Source organism: Drosophila arizonae, chromosome 2 (genome assembly GCF_054131065.1).
Source record: "Drosophila arizonae isolate 15081-1271.41 chromosome 2, UAZ_ARI_1.0, whole genome shotgun sequence".
NCBI lineage: Eukaryota > Metazoa > Arthropoda > Insecta > Diptera > Drosophilidae > Drosophila > Drosophila arizonae.
The window spans coordinates 4,183,453-4,206,960 of NC_142922.1; the positions used below are offsets into that span (position 1 = coordinate 4,183,453).

Genomic DNA, 23,508 nt, shown 5'->3' on the forward strand with positions numbered 1-23,508 from the left:
GTGAGTGAAGAATCTAAACTTTTAACTTGAACTAAACTGGGAGTATCTACATATATACCCTACATTTATGTAACAAGCCGAAGAAGGCGTGGCAGCACCTTAAGTATCTAATATTTATAAAAGAGTTGAATCGATTGAGTCATGTCAGTCTTTTGTCTAGTTTTTGTATGAACGCAGGAATCTCGAAAACCACAAAAGTTAAAGTGTTGAAATTTGAAATATACATATATTCTTGGTATACAGAGTTCGATTGCTATCCTTATCGATATTAATCGGTTAATTGATTTCATTTCGTTGTTCAACAAGTGTATTCGAGCACTCCTGACTAAAGATCTTTTACGGGTCTCAATATATAATTTATAAATATAATTTTACTAACCCGGCGTAGTTTTTATACAATCAAAATAAACATTATTTATTAATCAGAATAAGCGCCAGCCACATTTAGTTTAACCACGCTGTAGCGTTTCATTTCTTCTATAGACTTAGTTTCAGCTCAAGGTTGTGTGTTTCAAGAACAACATTTATGTATTTCCGCCCATTTTCACAATCTTCAAGTGTTACTCAAAGAAGTGTTTACACGCAGTATATATAGATAATTATATATATTATACAAGTATATATACTAATATAATATATACAAATATATATATAATTGTATATATATTTTGTCATACATGGGAAATTTTTTGCTCTGAAATACGCTGACATATTGAGAACTTCTACATAAACGTGCTTAGGTCATGCAAATTCAAATTTGGTCGCATCTCAGCTAAACTGTACCCTGTAAAAATTACGTATAGAGTACATGGAAAATTGATATGCTTATGCTTGAAGAAAAGATTAAACTCCTCTTGGTATAAATTTGACAAATTTAGATATATGAAAAATGATTGAATAGTTGAATAGTTTGAAATCAGTTTTTCAAAGGTTACAAAAAAATTCTGGTTTCCTTTTTCCTTAATGAACCAAAAAGTTGACATAAAATTCGACTCATATTTGTTACAATTTAAAACTTAGATAGTTTATTTTTTATTTATGTAAAATGTGTTCTTTTCTAGCAATAATCACAATGATTTTGTTATAAACAAAATTGCTTAATATTACATACATATGTATATATGTCTAAAAGTTAAGACAAAAATAGCGAGAGCAATTGCTTTTTGTTACTGTTACGGTTATATAATTCAATTACTACAATTTAGCTGTAAGTTGTCTCCTACTGTGTATGGATCTACATTTAAATTAATATAGATCAACGTTGCGTGAGCTGCGATCTTGGCGTGATCAAAGAGCAAAAAACTATAGACTATATTGTATATATATATATATATTTAAATGGCGCATCATTGTTAACTGTACTACGGATACAATGCTGTAATAGGTAGCAGTATAAGCATATCGGATCAATTTCATTATCATTCACAAATCCAGCCTACAGATTGCACGGTCTGCCTGTGTTCTCTCTCTCTCTCTCTGTCTCTCTCATTATCTTTCCTTATCTTAGCTTGCACTTTCTCATCATCATCTCTGTCTCTCTCTCTTTCTCTGTGTCTAACGGCTTTTGCTTTATATAATTTTGCTAAAGAATTCCATATATGTTGATGTTCTATTTTCGTTTTCGATTTTGTTTTTTTTTTTTCTGAAGTTTCCTCAAATTCAAGTTTCAACTTAAAAAACAGTCTTAGAGATGTACATACAAGTATATATATATATATATATATATATATATATATATATATATATATATATATATATATATATATATATATATATATATATATATATATATATATATATTGACACATATATATAAGAAAGTCTACAAGCCTAGAACAGCTACTAAAAAAACCCCTCCAATCGGTCACATCTCTACATCGTCTACAAATATTATTGAGAAATCATTGAAATATTTTGTTTGTTTTGTTTAAAATTAGCGCCAATTTAATTGCTTTAGCGCCTATGTCTCGGTCTCCTTGCCGCCGAACAGCTCGGCGGGCGGGTAAATTGAATGGCTAATCGGATTCATTTCCAACGTCGAGGGGGCAGAGGGTGTACGGGAGGCACCCAGCAAGCCACATAGCTGATGCAGCATATCGCCGTACGACCGTGTGGTAAGATTCTGGCTAAGGAAATGCAAGATCAAGAAGTCGCCAATCTAAAAAACAACAGAAAGTTCAAGAAATAGAATTAGTTATTATACAAATCATGTAATATAGTCGATATAATCACCTCCAAACGTCGCACGAGTCCAGCGATTTCCTTGCGCTGACCTGACCGATAGGAGCGCTTGATGATTGTTTCGCGTGTGGTGGGCATCATGATGACCACCAGGGAATAGAGCACAGCCACGCCCGAAATGGTAGCCAATATAATGAACCAGAACCTATAGAGAAAATAGCATTTAACAAGCATGATCAATTAAGTCGAGTAGCTGATCTTACCATAGGAATATATAGATCTTCTCGTTGAGTATATTGAGGGCCAGCACGCAGAGCGTATCGTGTTTCTGTATGGAACCACTTGGGCCGAATTTACGGAACGTACATTTCGTTAATCTTGGAAAGATCTCAATCATCGGATCGTAGCGCATGTCCTGATCCATATTCGAGAACTTGAGGACATCAGTACCATAGGACATAAAAGCACCGCCCAGAAACTTATCCACCATGAAGATATTGACAATGACATTGATGAAGTTCAACAGTTCGCAGAAGAAATACGCAAAGGAGTAGCCGTTGTGCGAGTTGAGACTTTCCATAAAGTATTTAATGATGCGATCCTGTCGATCCTTGCGATAATCCTCCGGCACAGAGACCATGCCACGCAAACCATCCGTTATCATGCGAATCTTGCCATCCTCCATATTCTTCCAGATCCAGTGGGGCACATAGAACATGAGACCCTAAAGGGAATAGAGTTGTAGGATTAGCTTTTCAAAGTATTTCTTTTCATCTGAAAACTCACCTGGAAGAAGAGCACGAATGGCACCCACTGATAGTAGCTATGGTAACGTTTCTCCTGCCCATATTCGTTGCCCAATCCAGGCCCAGCCACATCGGTGCCAATTTGCCTGTGCTGTTGGCCAGGTATCGTGAAGGTGTATGTTATCCAGCAGAAGGTGTTGATCACATGCATCGGTATGGAGCCGTCATTAATGCAGCTAATCGGATCACCTGCCAGAGAGAGAGAGAGAGAGAGAGAGAGAGAGAGAAAATGATGAGTAAACATATGTCTGTTAGATAACCAGGTTTATGTTATAGCTAGATCCACAATTGGTTTAATAAACGCTGTCTACAACTAATTGCATAAATCAGTTGCAATTTGGAAATAGAACCCGTGACCTTTTATTTATTTCACTTTTTTATGTACATTCAAATCAAATCCATTTGCATTTCACAGCTAGTTGAGTGCAGCCAAATGCCGTTCATCAACGTCAAGTGGCATTAAGGCAATCTAAATCTCTAACCCTGGTCACAGAAATTCTGGATGGGTGTGCCAGAGCCACCCCCTCCCTCCCCACTCTTCCCCTCCCACTCTCTGAGTCCATCCAATTCTGTTGCGCACACAACTAGAAGAGCTGAACTGAGCTATGTATGTGCTTTGGGACTTGTTTGAAGTTTCCTAGAACTCAATTGTCAATATTTATATTGGCACCACACACGTACATACGTCTGTACGTATGTATGTATGTATGTGTGTATGTTTGGAGCGCTTCTCTTAATGCACAAACATTGGCTTTGGCAGCGAGTTTTGGCCATAAATCAATTTCACAGAAACGGGCTCAGACGTGTTGTGGCTTGCCACGAAAGACGAAAATAGAAAAAAAATATGACTTGTTGTCTGTCTTGCTTCATTTAGTAGCAGCCTGAGATGTGTGTAGGAGACCTGGCTGGCTACATGGATCTTCACACAGCCAAGACACGCACCACCCGCTGTGACTCACTCATTTGACTCATTTGCGTATTCATCTGAAATCTGATGAACGTGCCGCAGACCTTCCAGTTAGCGAACCATCCAATATTGAGCAAGCGTAAATAGGTTTCGAAATTCAATTAGCTCAAAAGGTTTTTCTACTCGATACACAGGCGAAATACCCTAGGGTACGTTGCTTATTGCAATTTTAGATACTTCATAGAAAAGCTGTTAGCTATGATATAATACTTTATGCTCTAAGTATACCTTTAGAGACAGTTCAAAACTTAAAATACTCCTTAGCTGTAAACCCTTCTCATATATCAGAGTCACTGTTTATATTTCATAATTTTAGAATCATTGAAAATTATTAATGATTCATACAGTTACTAGTTTATCTACAATCAAATTTACAGTTTGCAAGCCACCGTATTCACTTCTACAGTTTGACAAGCATTTAGAATCTATCAAAAACATTGTGCAAAAACAGTTTTCAGCTACAATTGCAATCTAAACAATGAGTAACATATTGTAGTTCATATACAATCATTTTGTTTTGTTTATCTTAACAGCTGTTTTGTAAAATGTTAATAGAGTATTGGGCAGTCGTGAATCACCGTTTACGTGCCTCTTGCTAACCATTTATGCTGCACTCAGCGCAATCGACAGTAATTGCATGCACAAATATATATGTATGTACTCGTATGTAGATATAGGGCCAAATGCATGGCTAACACATTTGCATAGACTGCACTAATTTTCACAGGTTTCGAATTCGAATTCGAATTCGAGTGCGAGCAGAAGAAGAATGAAATTACACTTACCAATCAAATTGTTGGCCGTAACAATAATGCAACAGGTGAAGAGTATGGCTGTGGTAATCCTATAATGGCAGCGAAAGACCATGTTATCGATGACCGCCTTGTCCAGCAGATAGCGTATCTTGATGAAGCTGGACACAGCCGAGACCATGCCAAAGACCGCCATGTTTCTAGCTTCGACTTCTGCTGCTGCTTCTCGCTGCTGTTGTTGCTGCTAATTGATGTTGTTGCTGTGTACTAAACTAAACTGTAAATGAGAGAGAGGAAACATTGTTGTTTGTAGTTATGCCTATTATGCAATTAGAAGCTTACGACAGGCTGCAATGTAGAAATTTATAGTCTGTGTATATGTGGGTGTGTGTGAGTGTGTGTCTAAGTTATCTGGCACAACACATAATGTGACATATTTGAAATGATGCGCAACTACAGCACACATTTCCGTTGCGCTGCCTTATCACTCTGCCCTCTACAAGCCGCACTTACAATTAAGTAAGTGCCTCTCCCTCAGAGATTGCTCTGTCCCTCTCTCTCTTACTCTTTCTCTTGCATAAATTTTTTTGTTTTCTATTTATTTATGTTGTAGCACAATCTAATCTAATCTTTGTCTTTTGTCCACACACACATAGATCGGTTGAATGGCCTCAGAGCGAGTCTTGGAGCCGAGAAGAACCGGTAAATTGGGCTCTGGCCAAAGCTTTTGTCAACCCACGCATAAATTTCACTTTGGGGCATGGCAGTTTATATGTACATATGTATGTATGTATGTATGTATGTATGTGCACACCACTTGAAAGTCAAAGCTTTTTTGTATAGTCCTCAGCTCAATATGAGTGTATGTATGTATATATACACATATAGCTAACGTCTCGAATTCGATCATATAAGATCGAGATCAGGTTCTGCTCTGTTTGTCTTTTGTTTTCTTTATTTCGTTCTTCGTTTCTTTCTTTTTTTCGAAAAGGCTCTCGAGATTTGTTGGCGCTTTTGTTTATATGCAAATTTGTCATGTTTGTTGCTGTCGTTGTTTTAATTTCGATTGTGCCTCTTTCATTTCGGCAGCGCATATCGCATAACTCTCTCAAATACACACGCACACGACACGCACACATAGAGTCATCTCTGTCGCACACACTGCAATTAAAGTCAAATTGTGTCTGCATCTGCGCGGCGGCAGCTACTCCTTTTCAAAATGCAGCCAGCTTCTGCCATCAGCACTGAGCATTGAAAGTTACACATAATGCTTCATGCCCTCTGCACACTAACACCAACACAATGAGATACACAGCGCATACGAATACACACTCACTCACTCACACACACACACATAGACAGAGAGAGCCAGGCACTTCATTTCAACTTCAATTCTTTTGCTGCTGCTGCTGCGGCTGCTTTTTTTTTTCAATAAATTTTTTGAAAAACTGGTTTTAAGGTATTTTCTTTTTTTTCGTGTGATCGGCGAGAGCGAGAGGCCCCCAAGTTCGGTTCGGGTCGGGTCGGTTAGTGTATGTTGCCACTGTTGCGCTTTGCTGCCGTTTTTCAGTTTTTTTTTTTTCCGATGTTTTTTTTCTTTTCTTTCTTTGCGCTACCAACATTAGCCGAGCCTGTCTGCAGCTTTTTGGCCGCTATTCTTTTAAGTGATTCTTTTGCTCCTGCCAATTTGGCATTTCGCATACAAAATTTATAGCCACTTTTGACACATTGAAAACTTGTTTTAAACGCGTTGCGGGCCATTAATTTTCTGGCCCGTTTTGTGGCTGGCCTTTACAAATTATTTTTTAATTTATTGTTGTCTCTAGTAATTATACTTTGTTGCAAATTTTGGTTCTGCTTCACAGCAACACACACATAAACGTAACAACCACCTCAGCTGTAGCTGCATTTGAAACTGCATCTGTACGTGTAGCTGCAATTGTGTGCGTGCGTATATGTGTATAGCTGAGTAGATTTTTTTGTTTGTAGCCAACAACTGCAGCTTGATGCTTGCTGTGATTACCGTTTTCTAAATTTGTGCAGCTGCGCTCAGCGGCGTTCCAAAACCTACTGAATTGAACGCAAAACGGTGCTAACTTAGCCCACCGCTACACAGAGCTGCGCTCTCAGAGAGCTCGCCAGTGCACTCGCTCTCGTTCTGGCATACAGTCGCGCGTACTTACTCTCTCACTCTCATTCTCTCCCTCCCTCACTCGCTCGCTCTCTGGCTGGCTTCGCGCTCTGGAACCAGTTGGACTGATCGCAATCAGCGACTGGTTCCGACTCACAGCTTGGAAATTACGCTCAGATTGCATTTGCACGGCCTGTTACCTGGGCGCTGTATCGGCCACCACCTACAGGTAGATCGCCGCTTGCAACGTTTATTTATTTAGCCCGGCATTAGAGCGGGCAAATGGCATTCAATGTTGATTTACTTGCTTAACCCCAGACCATGACAACATATGTATATATCTGGATCAGACTTATCTGTTTTTCCTTCTCCCCTCTTCTGCTTCTCTTTATTTTCGTTGCTGCCCCGCTCCACTTCGCCAACGACAGCCATTCGAAATTTATTGCTTCATGAGAAACCTGCTACGGCTGCGCCCACTCTTGGACCTGCGTACAACTCTATCGATTCTCGCTTCGATCTGTGCCTGAGTTTTGGCTCAGGTTTTGACTTAAGCGCATTGTTAGTTCAAATCAGAAGAACAATTCGTTAGGCTATTGAATACACTTTTCATAGGCCAAGTCTTAAACATGGACTAAGCAGTCTATTGTAATGGAGTAACAAATCAAATTCAATAGAAAATTGTAAATTGATTACAATTTTTGATAACTTAACTCATGGGTAAAGTAAGGATTTCCTATATACATATAACATTCATTATAATATGTTGGATTTATTATGTTGGGAAACGATATCAAATATATAATATACGTATATGATATTCGATAAGTTAGAATATCCCGGCCAAATAAGACATCCCAAAAAAAAAAAAATGAGAAAAAAATACTGTAATACTTTAGAGAGGTAGCATAATGATTTCTAATTACAATAGGTAATCTAATGAGATGAAAAGTCTTTGACGCATTCTATTCTATTTATTTCTACATACTATAGTTACATCTACATAGTAGAATAATAGCATATATTTATATACTAAGGAAAATATTTGCCTTATGCGTATCATCTTAATTGTTCTTTTCTTACAACCCCTATCGTTCCATTTTTATAAACACTTTTCAATGATTATCAATATAATCTATTTCAATAATTTAATATAATCAACAAATTGAATTCATTTATGATATGTACTGTAGATTCATTTAAAGGAAAACTTCTAATGCAAAAAAAGAAAAAATATACATGTATAATAAGATTATTATTATTACATTATTATTAATATGAGTATATGTAGATAATAAAAATCGACTTGAAAACCTAAGCATATCTTGATTAAAATATCCTATCAAAGTCTTAAGAGCTGATATAATAGACTTGCGTCTTCGCTGGGGACAGTTGAGAGAGCATTTAAGCCCTGTTGGCTAGACTAGACTATGCAAAATGCGCTCAAGTGGCTGAGCAAGTGCATCCATGAGAAGAGATCTTAGTCTCAGTCTATCTGTGTCTCTCTCGCTCTACCTCTCTCTATCTCTGTTCTGCATAGTTAAAGTGTGTCGCTGGATTTGCATGTGAAGCGAATGCGACAATGCAACTTGTTGCCAGGCGTAGCTTCAGCGACTGCTCCACCATTCGCTTAACCCTGCCACAACTTGTTGCCAAGATGACTCAGCTGAAATGAGTTGGTCTTAGCTGCTGCTGCCATAATGAAATGGCATTTCGTAATGGCTGCTGCTGCTGCTGCTTCTGCTTCTGCTGTTGCATGTCCTGTCCTGGTCGCCTTGTTGTTTGTTTATTGTCTGCGGCGTGTTTGCCTGGTTGCCTGGTTGCCGTGTGCCTCGGCTGCCACAAGTTGCCTGTGCGGGTTTTGAAATGTATCTCAGAGCAACACACACCTTTTATAAAGACATTAAATGCGAGATATATGGCATGTGTGATTGTGATAAAAATGTATCTGTTACGGCTGCGACCTGCAGATGCAGATACAATACCCATGTTGTTGTTGTTGTTGTTTTTGTTGCTGCTGCAGTTGTTGCCGTTGCTGCTTGTGGTTGACGCTGCTTATCGATGTGTAAATAATTAAATTTTCTGTATTTTATTTCTCACTCTTTCTGTGGCTGCTCAGCTTCGACGTGCTGTATCTGCTTTAGATTCTTCTTTTCATAGGCATAGATATTTAGTTTAACACTTTAAAATTCAAGTTGATGGAATAAAGAAGTTTATATGTTTCAAATTAATAAACATTATTTTTGTTGTGCACTTTTATCACCTGTGGCGCTGCTTTGCGGGACTTAATTAAAAACGATTTAAAGCGTTTATTACGCGCTGTGCTACCGTTTGTTGAGTCAGCATTTCGGGGCAGCAGTTGGGGGCAGTTTGTGGCAACTGCGCACGCGCGCACGCTTGTGTTCCTTTCATATATATATATGTTTATATGTATGTGTATATGAATTTCGTATCCATAAGATACATTTTGGGAGGCATGGCATTTCTTTTTTTTAGTCGTATCAACTGCATGCAGAGCTACACAGTTGTTCGTTGCCTGTTGCCCAGCTTAAAGCGTAACAGAGGTGGCTCAACACACACACACACACATACACACGCACACACTCAGAGAACGCCAGTTCCAGTTCCAAAATGGAAACCACATAAATTCTGTTCTCTCTCTTGCGATCTCGCGCTTTGAGGCTCTCTTAACACCCTCTCTCTCTCTCTCTCTGTCTCACTCTCTCAGCTACACGCTCTCTCCGTGCTAGCAACAACAAGAAAGTCGTTTAGGCCTCGTTAACAACCAAAAAATAAAGTAAAACGGCTTCTTGAGCTGCTCTGGCGAACGTGTTGGAAGACTCAGCCTAGACGCTAGCTTAGTGTCATCTCTCTCTTTCTCTCTCTCTCTCGCTCGCTGCGTAAGCCAGGTAGAAAAGTCAAGCGTAGCCGAGGTAGCAACATCGTCGGCAACATATTGCTGATGACGTTGGATGGGCTCTCGCTGCTGTTGTTGCTGCTGCTGCTGTTGCTGCTGTGGCAGCCAGGTTAAGTCGCGTATGCGCCACCGGAATGCCGTGAACCCATTACCTGTTGCCTGGCTGCCTGCTGTATCTGTGCATTGTTGGCTGCCAGCTACTACTTTGTAAGCCAAATTTATGCGTCATATTATGCGAGAGAACTTTAGACTTAACCTTAACTCTGATCACAATGTCAATTTCACGCTCTCTCTATCTCTCTCTGTCTCTCTGTGTCCCTCTCTCTTTCTATCTATCTGCTTGATATTTGTTAGCCCGAATTTGAAACTGGATGCCGTTAACACGTTAGAGCCTAATTTATAAGTCCAGCAGAGCTGTTGTTAGCAAGATTAAAATCTTAATTGCGCTTTGGGGTTCTTAAAATTAAATACGTTAAAATTTACAGAATTATGAATGGTTATGAAGTTAATGCAAATGAAAGGGAACTGTATGCTTGGAAGCTAGCTAAAAAGAGGGATATAGTGGAATAGTATATCTTAGGGATATACTGTTTTCATATTTATGGGAATATATCATATCTTTATAATATGATAGCTAGCTAATAGCGTAGCTCTTAAGGATATATTGTATTTTATTTTAATTTTTGGTTTACTTCTGTTAACAGCATGTTGAGGAATAATGTTATAGTTCTAGAATTAACTAATCATATGGCTATCAGCCTAGTTTATTTATGTTTGGTTTATTAATTATATTCTTTGTGGTGTCTAAATCTTGAGAAGAAATGCGTAATAATTCCATTAACGTGAATGCCCTCATAAGTACGTAGTTTCCAAGCGACTTCCCTTGCAAGCTCCGATCACTCGAAATGGCAAGGAAATTGCGAATTACATTTGCTTACAATTTGTCGAGAATTTTATTTAACTAGGCTCAACAAAAATTTTCGAATGAATGGGTATTTTACATTTTAATGGTTAGATATCACATTTCAAATTATCGGAATTCGACTATTTATCATTAATCTTTCAACCTAGTCAACTCATGGTAACATTATTGGTTTTCAGAGAGAAAAAATTAACCTCAATGTTGCAATTCCAATAATTCAGTTAGAATTAAAATCTCAGTAGATCAAGCCCTATCAAGTCGTCTGCCTAAATTTCACCGAATCTAACCTCAAACATTCCTCCAACTGTTCGTGTGTAACTCTATCGCAATTTAAAGATCTATAGAATTAAAGTGTGTTCAATAGGTCCATATACAGTACAGTTCAAGCTGTTTAGCTACTATTCTACTGAGCAGAGCTCAACATCATTTTAAGCTCCAATTTTGAGTACCAAATTATTTGTTAAGATTTCCAAAATACTTTATTTTTGAATAGCTAGAAATATAAATTTAATATAGAATTTATTGTATATGAATTTTGCTCATACTATATACTACATTTTTGGCATCTGCTAGTCGACCACACCCATTCATTCCACTTTCCTCAATCGGAATATTTCCAATTTCGATGTGCTTCATTTGAACTCTGGAAAACTTAATGATCGGCAAATTTCTATAAAAGTGCTTAAGACTCTGCGCACAATCGTAGAAACCGCATACAGAACCAAATAAACATATGTCTAATATTTCTATGAATATTAATGTGTCTAATATCAGAGCTGATCGAGCGTGAAGCTGATATAGAACGATACATATAGGCACACATTAGTCTAGAGTTGCTGATAAACACCTATTGCATGCACCACCTGCTTATACCCCTCCTCCTCCTGTGCTCTGCTGGTGTTTTATTTTTGGAAACGCTTCTTTGATTAATGGAGCCGCCTGACTGCGCCTGACTGACCAAATTGAATTAAAGCTGTTGCCACAGCACTCGACTCGACTCCGATCCGGCAATTAATAATGAATGCGTCAAACTCATTTAAGCCCCCAAATAGCCGCAGCTGATTCTGGTGCCATAAACCAACTATTTTCACACACCCGGAACGTGACTAAGTGGCCAAGTTATTTTAGCTGTTCTCGCTCGCGTTCTCCTCTACAATTCATTCATCAAACATAATACTCAACTAGACTGATTTTCCCCCATTCCCGACCTTTTGCAGAAAACTGGGCCTTGACTTGGTGCCACGCGTGGGTCCCCTGGCCGTGGATCCGCATAGCATCGGCATTGTGAAGCTCTACAATGTGCATGTGAGCAGCGCGGATAATGCCAAGGCATCATCGGTAAGCTATAACTGATTGAGTGATGTACAAACTTTATATATAACTCTTTTTCCCTCCCCTACCATCGATCTCGATTTTTTTATCTCTCCTACACTCCCTCTCTTACTTTTCCTTTCCTTTCTCTTCTTCACTCTCTCTGACTCCGTCTACCGTTATTTCTCTCTCTCATTTTCTATCCCTCACTGCAACCTCTTTTCTCAATGTATCTTTTGAATTTTCTTTCTCTCTCTTACTTTTCCCTTACTCTCTCTCTCTCTCTCTTTCAATTGATTCTTCTTAACACACTCTTCCTCTCTCCCTTGTTCACATATTCTTACCGTGTTTCTCGTTAATTCATACTCTCACTTTGTCTCTCTTTTTATCTCTTCTTTATCCTTTTCTATATTTTCCGCTCCCATTTTCACTTTACTTCGTACTCACTATTACTCTCTCACTTTATATCTCCCACTCTCTGTCTCTCTTTATCTCTCTTTTTCTCTACCTTTTCGTCGCTCTTATTCTCTCTACCTTTGCGCCTCTTATTCTCTCTCTCTCTCCCTCTCTCTCTCTCTCTGTCTCTCTCTCATTTTAACTATCCATCTCTCTCTTTCTCTTTTATTCATTCTGCTTCTCTCTTTCATTCTCTCTCTTACTCACACACTTCCTCTCTTTCTCTATCTCTCCCACAGAGTCGCGGCACTTTGCGCCGGAAGATTCAGCGCAAGATTCTCAGTCATCATTTGTATTTCTGCATGCGAGATTTCGGACATCGCATTGGCGGCGATGATGCCGAGGTGTACTTCTTTCTCTATGACGGCAATCGCATGCGTCCGGTGTCGGAACGTTTTCTGGTCAAAATCTCCAAGGATGGCTTCTCCAATTATATCGAGAAGTTGCACAGCAACTGCACCGTCTTCACGGATCTGGGTAAGATTAGCCTAGCTTGAAGCCCAACTTCAATATACTAAACTCCCTTGCCGCAGGCGCTGCTGATCTCAATGAGGAACTGCATCTGGTGGCCGTTGTTATGCGCGTGGGCAAAATCATTCAGTCCGATTCCATGAAGAAGACCGAGAAGAATAACTCCTCCAGCATGATCGGACCCACCTATCGTCGGCCGTACGGCGTGGGCGTGCTATCCCTCGCTGACATTTGCCAGTTCGACAGCAGCCTGGAGCAGCAGTCGTCGGAGGAGCGCGAGTTCAACTTCAAGCTGTATCAGAGCGAGGAGAAGGACTTCCATCTGCTGCCCGAGCTGATTATCAAGAAATCCAGTGGCAAGTACTCGCCCATCCAGCCGGGCAATCAGAGCACTCAGGGCATCGTCGTCTCACTCAAGCTGCTGCACGGCGGATTGGTTCAGGCGCGCAAGGAGCAGCCGCTGCTCTTCCAAGGCACGACCATAACGCGGAAAATGGGCTTCCCCGATGTCATCATGCCGGGCGATGTGCGCAACGATCTCTTCCTGACCCTGGAGCGCGCCGAATTCGAGCGAGGCGGCAAGAACACGGGCAAAAATATTTTGGTCACGGTCGTTGTGCTCGACGTGACGGGCAACGTGCTGACGGACTGCTTGTGGGGTGCCTCCGGCATGGATGCACTACCTCAGTATCGCTCCATGATCCTGTACCATCAGAATGCGCCTAGCTGGAATGAAATGCTGCGCCTCAGCGTTCCCATCGACAAGTTCTCCACGGCCCACGTGCGCTTCGAGTTCCGGCACTGCTCGACGCGGGAGAAGTCAGAGCCGAAACTGTTCGCCTTCAGCTTTGCCCGGCTAATGGATACGAGCGGTGCCACCTTAGGCGACGGCCTGCACGAGCTCTATGTCTACAAGTGCGAGGATCCCGCCAAGCTGCAGCCGGCCAACTATCTGCGCCTGCAGTGCCGGCCGAGAGATGCGCAGGCCAAGGTGGATTGCAGCGGCTGCTTCAGTCGCAGCTCCAAGGAGGTGTTCGTGCTGCGCTCCCTGCTCTGCTCCACGAAGCTGACGCAGAATGCGGATCTGCTCTCGCTGCTGCAGTGGCGCGCCCATCCCGAGACCATACAGGACTCCTTGACCGGCGTGCTGCGGCTGAACGATGAGGAGCTGGTGAAATTCCTGCAGGATGTGCTCGACGCCCTCTTCGCCATGTTCTCCAACGAGGAGGGCAACAGCACTCAGCACTCGGGCCTTGTCTTCCACGTGCTGGTCAGCATCTTCAGCCTGTTGCAGAGCAATAAGTTCCAGCACTTCCGGCCCGTGATGAACGAGTACATCGAGAATCACTTTGCCGCCGCACTGGTCTACAAGGGTCTCATCACCTCCGTCGAGCACATGGCCGTCTTTATGACCAAAGCGGAGCATCCGGATCCGTTTCAGAAGTGCTTCGGCTCGTTGGAGTACATATTCAAATTGTTGATACAATCACGGCGTCTCTTTGCGCGAGCAACTGGAGGGCAGTACGAGGATTCGTTTAGGCGGGATCTGCACTCGCTCTTCACAGCGCTCAATGGGATGTTGGCCGTGCCGTCGTACGACGTCATCATACCCACGCAGGAGGCGTTGCTGAACTCGACGGGCGTGGTGCTGGAACAGCTGAAGGACACGCTGCCTGCTCCAGAGCTGGGCATGCTGGCCAGGAATATGCTGGACGCGATACCGCGTGGTGCGCCCATACGACTCATCCAGGCCAAGCTGCAGGCTGTCAAGGATCTGGTGTCGGGCGAGCTCTTCCACGAGGATGGTAAGCCACTCAGATCGTTAATCCGGATTATAATTTAGCTAATCTTTAACCCTTCCAGATTCCCGCACCGTTGTCCTTTCGGTTGCCTGCAAGCATCTGCGCATGCATCTCAGCCGGCGCGATGAGCTGCGCCTGTGCGCCGAGATTCTCTCGGAGATTCTCAGCCAGCTGTTCGAGCTGCAGCGGGAGCAGCGCGAAAAGATTACCAACACGCTGCAGCATGATCTGGACTCGCTGTGCAAGAATATCCTAGGCATCCTGATACGCACCATCAGCATCATCATGGAGGGCTCCAATCCGAATCTGCCCCAGCTGGTAGCCTGTCTGCTGGGCCTGCTGCAGCTGCTGGACGAGACGCACTACAAACGCTACTGGGACGAGCTGACGCCCAACAAGGATCCGCGCGATCTCAAGGACTTTCTGAGCAAATCGCTGCTGGTCTACGAGGAGCTGCTCACCCAGGATTGGCTGGTCTTCCCCACCGATTGGCTGATCATGAAGCTGGCCGCCAACGATGTGATGCGCAAGTCGCTCGAGGAGTTCGCCAAGCCGCTCGTCTATCGCTTCCTCGGCCCGCAGGCCTTCGACTCGCAACTCTGGTGGAGCTACTTCAGCCTGGCGGTCACATTCCTCACGCAGCCCTCGCTACAGCTGGAGCAATACAGGGAACCGAAGCGCCTGAAGATCTTGCACTCGCACGGCGACATGCGCGTCCTGATGGGCTTCCAAATACTCAGCATGTGGTCGCAGCTGGGCGAGCAGAAGCTCCACTTCATACCATCGATGGTGGGTCCGTTCCTGGAAGTGACCCTGGTGCCAGAGCCGGCGCTGCGCAAGGCCACACTCTCCGTCTTCTACGACATGATGCAGTGCGAGCAGGTGAGCCAGAGCCTTACCTATTTCCACCTGCTTAAATGCTAAGCTACATCTACTTCTGTCATTCCCAGGCTGCTCGCGGCTCGTTCCGCTTGGTGGAGAGCGAGCTCATTGATAAGCTGGATCTGCTGATCAGCGAGAACAAAGGCGACGACGAGTATCGGGAACTCTTTAGCACCATGTAAGTACGCTTTGCCATCTGCTTAGCTATATGGTATATATCTGATTTATATATATGTATATCCATATATGTATATTCAAATGTATATATCTATATGTCTGTATAAATGTCTCACCTCAATCAACTACTCATTGCAATCGCCATCCATATGTAAAGGGAACATCTCAGCTTGGTGTAAGTTCAACTCGCATTTATTTGCCTTAGAAACACCCTAAATAGTAAATCGTAGTGCTTTTATTTTGATTTGTCTTTTAGCTGCTTCACGTAAATACTTAAACACATTTCGAAAATATTCCCCAACTAAATATTTCTTAATTGAAATACTTTTATTTTTAGCTTTCTGTGATCTTAAGTTATATGATGTGAAATCCTATCTGGTTCTATATCACCAGATTATTTAAACTTTGGTTATATGTTTCTATTATAGACTTTCCAAGTTTTATTTTTATCTTTCAACCTTAAGTTCTGATCCTATATTAATCTAAAAGAATAGCTAATTCTGTATTAAAAACATATCCTCCAGGATATCTAGTCCTCTATTTGCTTTTCAGTACCGATTTCAAATAAATTTTATCTCAAACAATATTTATTATTTATTTAAATTTATTTTAATTTCGAAAATTAATTAATAATAAATAAAGTTAATACAAATAATAATAATAATTTTATATACCTACATATGTATAATCTGAAGAAATTCGTCACATTTTATTCTAATATCGTAATTTTATTCACCAGAATATTGATTCCTCGGCTATTTCATTTCGAAATTCCATTCAAGATATTTAAAAAGAAATGCCATTTCGACCCATTGTATTAATATAAATCGAACCTCTTCTAGTTTGCTGGAGAAGGTGCGAACGGAGAACCCCAGCTGGAAGGATGCGGGCACCGCTTTTATCGCCTCTGTGACGCGTCTGCTGGAGCGACTGCTGGACTATCGCAGCGTGATGCAGGGCGAGGAGAATCGAGACAAGCGCATGACCTGCACCGTCAATCTACTCAACTTTTACAAAAACGAAATCAATCGCAAGGAGATGTATCTGAGGTGCGTTGAGTCAATATGATCTCTAAGCAATCGTTGAATCGATTAATATAATTCATTTCAATAATACCTCCCACAGATACATCTATAAGCTGCACAATCTGCATCTGCAGGCGGAGAACTATACGGAGGCGGGCTATACGTTAAAGCTGTACGCCTCGATGCTCAGCTGGGATCGAGAAACGCAGAGCTTTGCGCCCTTCGACAACAGCGGGCAGCCGGAATGGCAGCGCAAGGAGCGACTCTATCACGAGGTAGGTCCACCCTAAAACTAACGAACTCTATTGGATTATAAACTCTCCATGTATGCATCTTGCAGATACTCAAGTACTTTGACAAGGGCAAATGCTGGGAGAAGGGCATACCGCTGTGCAAGGAGCTGGCGCAGCTGTACGAGACGCGTCGCTTCGACTACAACAAGCTGAGCGACATACTCATCCTGGAGGCCAAGTTCTTTCAGAACATATTGACACAGCTGCGCCCGGAGCCGGAATACTTTCGCGTCGGCTTCTATGGCATGGGTCTGCCGCTTTTTGTGCGGGTGAGCTAACGCCTTACCATAGGCAAATGAATCCACTCACTGACCTGCCCAATCTCTTACAGAACAAACAGTTCGTCTATCGCGGGCTGGAGTACGAGCGCATTGGCGCGTTCACGCAGCGCCTGCAGACGGAGTTTCCCAGCGCCCAGATCCTGGCCAACAATAGTCCGCCGGAGGCGTCGATCTTGAATGCGCCCGAGCAGTACATTCAGATCAGCAATGTGCGACCGGTGGGCGATGCGCAGGCGCTGAAGACGGCGATGGTGCCGGTGCCGGAGAAGATAGCGCGCTTCTATGAGGTGAACGATGTGACGCGCTTCATCTATGACCGGCCCATGTACAAGGGGCCCATCGACAAGGACAACGAGTTCAAGTCGTTGTGGATCGAGCGCACCACCCTGGACATAACCAGCCCGCTGCCGGGCATCTTGCGCTGGTTCGAGGTCAAGCACAAGTCGGTGCAGGAGCTGACGCCAGTCGAGTATGCCTGCGAGATTATCAACAATGCCGGCAAGGAGCTAGCCGATCTGATTGTCCAATACAGACGTGATCCCAAGCGCAACATCAATCCGTTCTCGATGCGCCTCCAGGGCACCATCGATGCCAATGTAATGGGCGGCATCAGCAAGTACCAGGAGGCCTTCTTCTCCGAACAGTTTCTCAAGTCTCCGCAGGGCGCTGGCCAACAGGCGAATGTGCAGCGCCTGAAAGTGCTCATACTGGAGCAGATACAAATTCTGGAACAGGCACTGGAGCTACATGGCCAGCTGGCGCCAGCGGGCGTGCAACCGCTGCACAATCGCCTGCTCGAACGCTTCTCGCAGCTGAAGCAAAGCCTCTCCGGCATGGGTCGGCTGAAGCGTCAGCCCTCGGAGAGCATTGTGAATACACCGCTGCCGCCGTTGCCCACAGAGCAGCGAGCAGCAGCAACTGCAGCAGGAGCAGGAGGCGGAACCGTAGCTGGAGCTGGACTTGTCCACCAACAGGCGAACGCCAACTATGTGTACGAGCTGGATGAGATCTATACGCGGCCCGGCGATACGCTGCGTCCGGTTGAGGCCATGAATTCCTATCAGACTCTCAGCAAGGAGAGCCTCAGCATAGTTCTGCCGCCCGTCGAGCAGGCGGATGCGCCGCCAGTGCCGCATCGCCCACGCTCCCAGAACTTTGTCACAGCCGGCGTGAACGGCGGCGGCAGCATCGACAGCCCGGAGGTGCCGCCCAAGCGCCAGCCCATGAGCAGCTCGTCCAATGCACCGCCCCTGCCGCCGCGTGGCATCACGCCGGACAAGCGTGCCTCCAATCCGATGATATTCAATGATTTCGGCGCTGGCCACGCATCAGATGCCGCTGCCAGGCGGCACTCGGCACAGCAGCAGCACGGCCAAAAATATTCTGTGGTGGACATCAGCTTCGATGATCCCGAGGCGGATCAGCAGCCGCACTCGCTGCCGCCCAATCTGCAGGAGGCGGGCAATCACCTGAGCGTTTGCTTTGCGCCCAACGATTTCCGTGACTCTGGCATCTCGACGACCAGCTCGCGTGAGCTCAATCAGCTGAACAATCTCAGCGAGGAGTCGGCCAGCCTATCCATGAGCACGGTTCACCATCGGGAGCACTGTCGCATCAGCTCCAATGGCAGCCTCGATATGCACATGCATGCCGGTGGCATGAATATACCGCAACGTGACAGCTCGACCAGCTCGTTTGATGTGGAGGACATACCCGTGCCTCCGCCACCGATACCGCCCAAATCCTTGGGCGTGACGGCGAACGGACTGGGCCCCATTCTGACGACGAGCGACGAGGCACACTCACCCAACACACATGCATCGCTCAATCATTCCATTAACAATCACAATCATCATTCACACAACAATCAGCAGCCACAGCAGCAGCAGCCGCAGCCGCAGCCACCGCAGCAATTGAATGGCGATGGCGCCGGCGATGGCTACAGCTCGCCGCAGCAACAGCTGCTGGCCAATGGCCGTGCGCCTGGGCCTGCGCCGGTGCCGGCGCCGGTTGCTGTTGAGGCTGCCGTCAGTCATCCACACGATGGCGGCACTTTTTGAGTTACAATATGTCGCTGCCATCACCCACCCGATCAGCCGCATCAGCCACACAAGCCATCCTCGTCCACCTCGACCTCGGACAGCACCGATTCGCAGACGGCCAGCGAGAGCTGCGACTCCAGCTGCTCGACGCAATCGTTGACACCACCACCAGCAGGAACACTAGGACCAGCAGAGCCACCAGCAGCGGCTGAGAGTCCACCCACACCAATTCCACCACCGCCACCGCCACCACCGCCGCTCTCAGCTTCAGCTACGTACAATCATTTCCGGGCGACTCACAGTCTGGCGTATTGTCAGGACTGCCTGTCGTCGCCATCGCCCACGCCCACCATCATCACGGAGCAGGCCCAGGTACATGCCATGCCCTCAACGACAGCACCGCCCCACATCGAGCACTGTTCGTGCGGCTTGAGCTTCTCGGTGCAGACGCAGGCCAGCTCCAGATCCAGCTATGGCTATCAGTTGGAGCAGCAGCACCTCCATTGTCAACAGCAGCATCATCATCATCATCATAATCATTATCAGCATCAGCATTAGCATTCGCATCAGTCAGCCGTTACCCATAGAGAGTGAGGATTAGTTTCGTATAACAAGTATTGTGTCGATATTAATTAATACATTAATCTCAGTTAATTTTAATTTTAATTATTTGCTTCGGTGCCAAATGTTGTAAAAAGAAAAACAAAAACAAAAACGAAACAAAAATTCTATACTAAACGCAATATTTACTAGATATCTCTCTAAATACATATAAATAAATCAGTTAGGATTATGTTACGAATGTGGAATTGTCGCTAAAGTTACTAAGCTGCATTAATAAACTGGATAAACTAAATATATATGTATATCTATAAGTTGATCAAGTTGAATAAATTCTATGAATCTAACTATATCTATATAGACAAAGCATATGAAGAATCAAAACGAATTATACCAAAATCTGAAACGCTAATCAAAACAAGGTTCAAGTTAAATTTACACACACACACAAATAATAAAATGTGCAATGCAGTTTTTACTTTAAAAAATAATTATATATAAAATATACAAAATATATACATATACATATATATCTCAACTTTCATAGCTATATTGCATAAAACCACAATCGTTTTATATATTTTTTATCAAAAAAAAAAAAAAAAAAAAAAAAAAAACATATAGTGAAGATATCTGCGTAATATACTCATAATTTATTTAAATGAACAACTAAGCAACAAATAATTAATCCACTTTTAATAGCTGAGAAGCAAACTAGTCAACAACGACAGCGCGACAGCTGTGAACTATGAACTTTTTTGATATATATACATATACCCTATATATATAAATCGAAAAGAAACAAAATATGAATTTATTAGAAATCAATAAAATATAAATAATTTACACATAAATACAAGCAATTTCGTAAAGATTTCTGATAAGGGAGAGGGTAAAGATTTTATACATTAATTCCTATTCATTATGTCTCTACCTTTAAGTCGAATTGAATACCGAAGCAAACGCGAGCTAGAATCTAGGAGTGCTCGACTGGGCTATGCCCTGAGCAGTAGGCCAGGTATCATCTAATAAGTACACTTACTATTCCTGCCCGATGTTCTTTTCTCTTCAGTGTAAAGAGAGACAACAGTATTACAATTAAATTCAACAATTTTACAACAGTAAAAAATGTTTATTGGGTAGATAACAAAATAATATTGCACCTTATTATAATATTGCAACTTTGATAATATTTTCAATTTCGACAAGCTGGTTAGCTCGCAGCTGTAGCTCGCATTTGATTGATTTCCTTGATCAGATGCTTGTTGTATTCCTTGCAGTTGAAGGGAGTCATGGACTGGGCGGTCAGCGTACTGATCATCTTGCCGTTGTACAGCTTATTCTTGCAGCTCAATTTGAAAATGTACAATGTGTAATTAATGTCAGTAAAGATTTTTAGAGCTCTAGCCGGATCATTCTCTAAGGCCTCAACAATCTCCTGGGTTGTATGCCTAAGCAACTGCTCGCCGATCTTGCCAAAGCAGATGACCTCACGGTCCGAGGTATAATCACTAATTTTTATCTGCGGCATACAAAAATGAAGATATACTATTCGAATATAGATGAAGGTACACAGTACTCACTTTAACCCTTAGGAAATTCGTGAAGTTAGGAGATACTGCATCGCAGGATTCGCAGCGGTATAGGCCATCGCCCACATCCACGACCTTTTTGTTGCAGTTCATTTGAGGACACGCTTTGTAAAAGGCATTCGTCTGAATAACATTCTGCACTATTGCTATGCATTGGAAGTAGTCTGGCCTGTCACCCGAACCCAGATTTCGAAGGTACGCATCCTTCAGGGTCATCAATTCAACTTTCCGAGCAGATACTGTATTATCGGCGCCCCCATTATTGAACCAAACACGCAGCTTGTGGGCCTCAGGTATATCTGGATTAATTTTAAGAATTGAGCCCCAGCCCACGTTAAGGCTCTTCCAGTCGCCGTATTCATTGACACGCGATCCCTTGACCAAGATGACGGACTGCACATGTCCATCGAAATTGACAGCTTCATCGCCCCAGAGCGTTAGAGTGACGGCAGCATTGCTCATATCCACCAGGGTGAGTTCGCGTTTCTTGAACTCCTTGTTGGTTTTACTCGAAATTCTGATCTCCAATTCGCCCACTTCTGTGCAAATACCAATTGTATTGACGGCTTCGTTATTTCCCATATTCGATACTTGCGCCAGTGGTATCAGATCGAATTTTACTTCGGGTGTGTCACCATTGTCGTCGCATAGCTGAACCATAGTGTCGCCTATGAAAGTCATCTCATAATCATTTTCCAGTTGGGAATACTGTTTGTTGGCCGGCTTAATGCAACCGTTGGCGATAAAGTAAACATTGCCGTCATCGATCATACCGTGGAATTTATCACACTGGTCCTTAAAAGCAGTTGCACGAATCTCACCAGATTTATCAAATAAATTCATGTTAAACAATCTGCCTCCCTTATACGGAAATATGCGCGTCTTACTGCTAACCCGGGCCTTTATAATCCATTTGAGCTTATGTGGACTTAGATGGGCAATCGGAATTACTTCTTCATTAATTTGGTTGCAAGATTGATTACTTATCGCAAGAGCAGATACTTCCGGAGCCGTAATCTGCTTAGCCGCATTCTCGTAGGTCACGGGCTCACCTATTTTTGTTTCATACTCCGAATTTAGCACTGTTATCTCGTCCACAATAATCTCGAGGCTGCAAACGATCGATTATAGACACATTTACAGCCGAATTCATTTATCTACGTACCCGCCGGATACCCCCCTTCCAGACATATCGATCGAGTATTTGCTTACCCGCACAATTGTGTTCTCACTGAGCAGTCCTCTGTGCTGAATTTTATTCAGCTCACTGGCCAGCAGGGCACAGGTATGGTAATATTCGCCATCAGATAAGGTCACGCGATAACGATCCTCATCTGGATTGCCCGTATTTACTTTCTGAACATTCAGAATCTGCAGAACTGGATTTAATACCGTATCGCCTCGCATCATTCGCTGCAATATGAGTCAGATCGTACACTACATTGCATCAAGATTTTTCAAATTGTAGTATGTATATTTACCGTTATTGCACCTTTAGTTAGACTTGCAATCAACGTCATTATAAAATTTGATTAAAATGTATTTTCTATAGAAATATTAATATCTTCTTGAATAAAACAAATCTAGTAAAAATTCGTTTGATGAAATCGCGGGAATGTATAATTTAATGAATTCTAAGAGCTTTTAACGCCTGTATAAACGTACATACATATGCCGCAGTGCTTTATCAGCTTAAAAAATACAACTCTGCGTGATCGTGACTATCGATGACTGCCTACCATTGGAAATAACTCGTAGACGGAATCGGAGGCCAGTGTGCTTGCTCATCACTAACAGTGGCAGGAGCTGGAATTAGGAGTAATTCTCCAACCATAACAATTTATGACCAGCTGATCAACAACTCGTCCTTCACTGTCCTGCTAGAAAACTCTGTAATTTTCTATAGCTAAAAGAAATGAATTAATAAATATATATTAATTAA

At 43.0% G+C, this 23,508-nt stretch overlaps 3 protein-coding genes across 3 annotated transcripts in view; 1 reads left to right on the forward strand and 2 right to left on the reverse strand.

The window, feature by feature from the left end:
• spg (dedicator of cytokinesis spg) overlaps window positions 1–20,542 on the forward strand; it is a 32,863-nt gene extending 12,321 nt beyond the window's left edge. The window contains exons 4-13 of the mRNA XM_018019392.2: window positions 11,891–12,011; window positions 12,680–12,917; window positions 12,974–14,716; window positions 14,775–15,595; window positions 15,664–15,773; window positions 15,930–15,947; window positions 16,615–16,821; window positions 16,898–17,072; window positions 17,138–17,359; window positions 17,422–20,542. Of these exons, the coding sequence (XP_017874881.1) occupies window positions 11,891–12,011; window positions 12,680–12,917; window positions 12,974–14,716; window positions 14,775–15,595; window positions 15,664–15,773; window positions 15,930–15,947; window positions 16,615–16,821; window positions 16,898–17,072; window positions 17,138–17,359; window positions 17,422–19,431 (5,665 nt within the window). The 3' untranslated portion in view covers window positions 19,432–20,542. The remainder of the gene's footprint in view (window positions 1–11,890; window positions 12,012–12,679; window positions 12,918–12,973; window positions 14,717–14,774; window positions 15,596–15,663; window positions 15,774–15,929; window positions 15,948–16,614; window positions 16,822–16,897; window positions 17,073–17,137; window positions 17,360–17,421) is intronic.
• On the reverse strand, window positions 999–6,882 carry Inx3 (innexin 3). The gene is made up of 6 exons (XM_018019393.2): window positions 6,730–6,882; window positions 4,740–4,983; window positions 2,968–3,176; window positions 2,445–2,905; window positions 2,233–2,386; window positions 999–2,158 (listed from the first exon to the last, which is right to left on the reverse strand). The coding sequence occupies exons 2-6, from the start codon at window positions 4,900–4,902 to the stop codon at window positions 1,961–1,963; spliced, it is 1,185 nt and encodes a 394-aa protein (XP_017874882.1). The 5' UTR covers window positions 4,903–4,983; window positions 6,730–6,882; the 3' UTR covers window positions 999–1,960.
• A 543-nt stretch (window positions 20,543–21,085) lies between the features above and the next one.
• LOC108609323 (replication protein A 70 kDa DNA-binding subunit-like) lies at window positions 21,086–23,421 on the reverse strand. The gene is made up of 4 exons (XM_018001093.2): window positions 23,048–23,421; window positions 22,732–22,979; window positions 21,558–22,677; window positions 21,086–21,496 (listed from the first exon to the last, which is right to left on the reverse strand). Exons 1-4 carry the CDS (start codon window positions 23,084–23,086, stop codon window positions 21,188–21,190), a joined length of 1,716 nt encoding a protein of 571 aa, XP_017856582.2. The 5' UTR covers window positions 23,087–23,421; the 3' UTR covers window positions 21,086–21,187.
• Between the last annotated feature and the right edge of the window lie 87 nt (window positions 23,422–23,508).